Genomic DNA, 3,578 nt, shown 5'->3' with positions numbered 1-3,578 from the left:
GCTTGCTCTCCAGGCCTCAGGTGAGTGTTCACTGTTCGGAGTGCTGGGTGCTGAACTCCTGGTAGTCTGCAGGGATGGTGTCTGTGGAGGGAGAGAGAGAGAGAGAGAAAAATATATAGTTAAAAGACTCCCAGCTCAATAGCCACAGAGAGCAGCTCATACACACTGGAGGAGTCCTTTAACAGGTGTTTGGGAGGGTCTATGTGTGTGTAGGATTGCTGGTTGGCTGAGCTGACTTGTCACTCACCGTTACAGCGGTACTTCAGATTGGCCCAGATGATGTTCTCCTGTGAGAAGCAGAACACGCCCAGTCTCCCTCCTCGCATGGTGGTGTCGATCCTCACTCCAGTGTCTGCTACCAGAGTTGAGCCCTCATAGAACCGAGCCCTGGCAAGAACACACAGAAGCAAGAGCTCGTCTTTGTGTGTGTGTGTGTGTGTGTGTGTGTGTGTGTGTGTGTGTGTGTGCATGCGTGCGTGCGTGTTCATCTCTTACCTGATATATCCCACCTGTGGTCTGTGTTGTAGAGACCAGCGGTAGGACACCTTGTCCTTCCAGCCCACGTTTCTGGGGTCCTTCCAGAGGAGACGCACCTGGTCGTTGGTGTCACCTGTGTGCCACAGGGAGTTCCGCAGGTACTCACCTGGACCTGTGTTAGACTTCACCGCCTGGAGGGACGGGGGGAGGGAGGGAGAGAGAGAGAGAGAGGGGGGGGGGGTTTCAAGCATCCTGTGACAATTACAGCACAACCAACGCACACACACACACACACACACACACACACCTTGAGCTGTATGCCGGGCTCTGCCACGGCTCTGAAGGGTACAGCCTGCCAGTACGTCTGCTCTGTCTGCTTCCACATGACCACGTAGAAGGAGGAGGAGTCCTGGTAGCCGAAGATGAAGCCAGCGTAGTCGTCATCGGTCACCGTGTTCACGTGGAACGTCCCCTCAAAGTCCACCCCACTGAACGCGGTGTAACCTGCACGCGGACCAGAGTCACCGTGGAAACAAGACACTTCAGACAAGCAACAAGGTGAAAGTGAGCTGGGAAGTTGGAGGGTGGTATTTTGGGTGGGTCACAGGAACTGGAATCAGAGGTTGCTTTGGGGGAGAGTTGTCTTACCTACAGCCAGACCAGGGTCAGAGTTCATGGTCTGAACTATCTCCATACCCTGATGGAGAGAGGAGGGAGAGTTACTGTACAACTTCAACACACTGTTCCACTTCCTATAGGCTACAGAGACTCATTCAGTATCTTTCAAATTCAACTTCATGGCAACAATTTTGACAATATAAAGTGCCCAAGGCCAGCATTCAGCCCTGTGATATTGTACGAGCGTACATTTATAAATATCTTAGATTTTGAGATCTATGTATGAGAGGGTAACCTGGTTAAGAACGACCCAGTTGGGGTCGATCTGGGCGTCGCCCTCAGGGTCCAGTACCACCGTCTGATAGGCTCGGAAGTCCGTCAGTGTGACCTCAGCATTCTCTGGACAGTTATCTATCCTGTCAATCACCTGGTCCTGATCAAAGTCCCCAGCACACACATCCCCAACACCATCCTCTGGAACACACACACACACACACACACACACACACACACACACACACACACACACACACACACACACACACACACACACAGAAATTAATGCAGCAAAGAGGGGAGAGTCACACACACACACACACACACACACATATATTGTCAGTGTGATATGGAGGTGCCACTGACTGTCCTCGTCCTCCTGGTTAGGGTTGACCACCAGCCTGCAGTTGTCTGCTTCATCCAGAATCCCGTCATTGTCGTCGTCATTGTCACATTCATCACCCTGCCAAAACCAAACCAGACTTTCTTTTCACTGAATTTCCCACAAGAAACCTAAAACACTTAACAAAACAACATCGGAGGAAGACAAGAAAGAGAAAACAGATGTTCAAACCAGCCCGTCCTTGTCTGTGTCCAGCTGAGAGGAGTTGATGACTGTGGGACAGTTGTCCTTGGTGTTTTGGTGACCGTCTCCATCGCTGTCGATGTTAGTGTCACACGTGTCTCCTACGAGGTCATCATCCACATCAGACTGCAGGAGGAGAAACAGACTTCACATTTCCTCAGAAAACTTCAGAGCCTCTGTGGCAAAATTCAGTTCCAAAAAAACATCCTCCCAAATCATAATATAACCCCCCCAAAAAAATAAACTTAGCATTAGACATTAAACATTAAACATTAGCTGCGTTTCTGCATACGCCCACAATTGGAAGAGGCAGCCACCAGAGACAGAAAGGTGAAAATGTGTGAGTACTCCGCTAGAGTAAAAGTAACAATATGTTTGCACACAACACTCCATGGTTACTGTTACACTGGGTTCAAGGTATGACCTGGTTAAAGTTAGGGTTCTGTCAAGGTAAGGATCTGACCTGGTTAAAGTTAGGGTTCTGTCGAGGTAAGGATCTGACCTGGTTAAAGTTAGGGTTCTGTCGAGGTAAGGATCTGACCTGGTTAAAGTTAGGGTTCTGTCAAGGTAAGGATCTGACCTGGTTAAAGTTAGGGTTCTGTCGAGGTAAGGACCTGGTTGGGTGTATGGTTGGTTTAGGCTTGTGATTGTGTTTTGGTTAACCGGTTGGGTTCATGGTTGGTTAGGGTTGGGCTCAGGGATGTGTGATGGTTGTGTTTAGGTTACCTGGTTGGGGTTGACCACGTCAGGGCAGCTGTCACATGCATCTCCCACACCGTCATTGTCTCTGTCCTTCTGGTCTGGGTTAGGGACGCTCTGGCAGTTATCCAGAATGTTCTTCAGACCTGAGGAAACAAGCAGACTTCCAACTCTTTATTTGGATCCATAGAAGAGCAACATGTCACACAGATCCCTGGTGTTTCAATTGGAGGGGAAAAGACCATAGTAGCTGCCATGGATCAGAACCATGCAGGCTACTTGGCTTCTTCATTTGGCAGGACTGCTCTGTGAGTGAGAAGGGGAATATCCCTCTAAACCCAGAATGATAAGGCCACATATCTCTTCTTCTACGGTTGTTCGTCTGTGAAGTGTATCTTAAATATTTCTCATGTCTCTTCTGTTCTTACCTCACCAGGAGGCAGTGTTTGTTTAAGGCGGATGTGGAATAGTTTCCACTGGCCTTCAGTGGCTGCTGGCAAGGAAAAATGGAAAAATGTTGTGGAGTGGAGACAGACATGACCAAGCTCTCAGAAATCCAAATTCTGAGCAAAAGACATGACTAAACGATCAAGAGGTTGGAGACCTGCCCAAGTGTACTGACAGGAAGCATCAAACGCACGCCTGGACACACACACACACACGCACGCACACACCAACCACGCACACACCAACGCACACACCCACACACACACACCCACACACATTAAAACTAAGAAAAACGTTCACTGCAACTGCCAATGGAACAAATGAGAGGTATTTTAAAAGGCCAATCTAATTGCTAAAAAGGACGTGAGGTTATGGTTCCAAAATGGTCATTCAGTCAGAAATTAGAATGCATTTACAGTAGGTGAGTGTTTTTACTGCTCATTTAAACTTTGTGAGGCCTGACCCAAACCCAGCT

The 3,578-nt window shown here is 48.7% G+C and overlaps 1 protein-coding gene across 1 annotated transcript in view; it reads right to left on the bottom strand.

Annotated features, from left to right (window-relative positions):
- The window catches only part of thbs4a (thrombospondin 4a), a 10,674-nt gene continuing 7,096 nt past the window's right edge, over nucleotides 1–3,578 (bottom strand). Inside the window, exons 14-22 of the mRNA XM_083673159.1 lie at nucleotides 2,684–2,802; nucleotides 1,946–2,083; nucleotides 1,738–1,834; nucleotides 1,391–1,569; nucleotides 1,126–1,174; nucleotides 785–981; nucleotides 496–668; nucleotides 248–387; nucleotides 1–81 (exon numbers count right to left, since the gene is read on the bottom strand). Coding sequence (XP_083529285.1) covers nucleotides 29–81; nucleotides 248–387; nucleotides 496–668; nucleotides 785–981; nucleotides 1,126–1,174; nucleotides 1,391–1,569; nucleotides 1,738–1,834; nucleotides 1,946–2,083; nucleotides 2,684–2,802 — 1,145 coding nt within the window. The 3' untranslated portion in view covers nucleotides 1–28. The remainder of the gene's footprint in view (nucleotides 82–247; nucleotides 388–495; nucleotides 669–784; nucleotides 982–1,125; nucleotides 1,175–1,390; nucleotides 1,570–1,737; nucleotides 1,835–1,945; nucleotides 2,084–2,683; nucleotides 2,803–3,578) is intronic.

The sequence above is a fragment of the Argentina silus genome (assembly GCF_951799395.1).
Source record: "Argentina silus genome assembly, chromosome: 7".
NCBI classification, from domain to species: Eukaryota; Metazoa; Chordata; class Actinopteri; order Argentiniformes; family Argentinidae; genus Argentina; species Argentina silus.
This window is presented reverse-complemented; position numbering and strand designations above follow the sequence as displayed.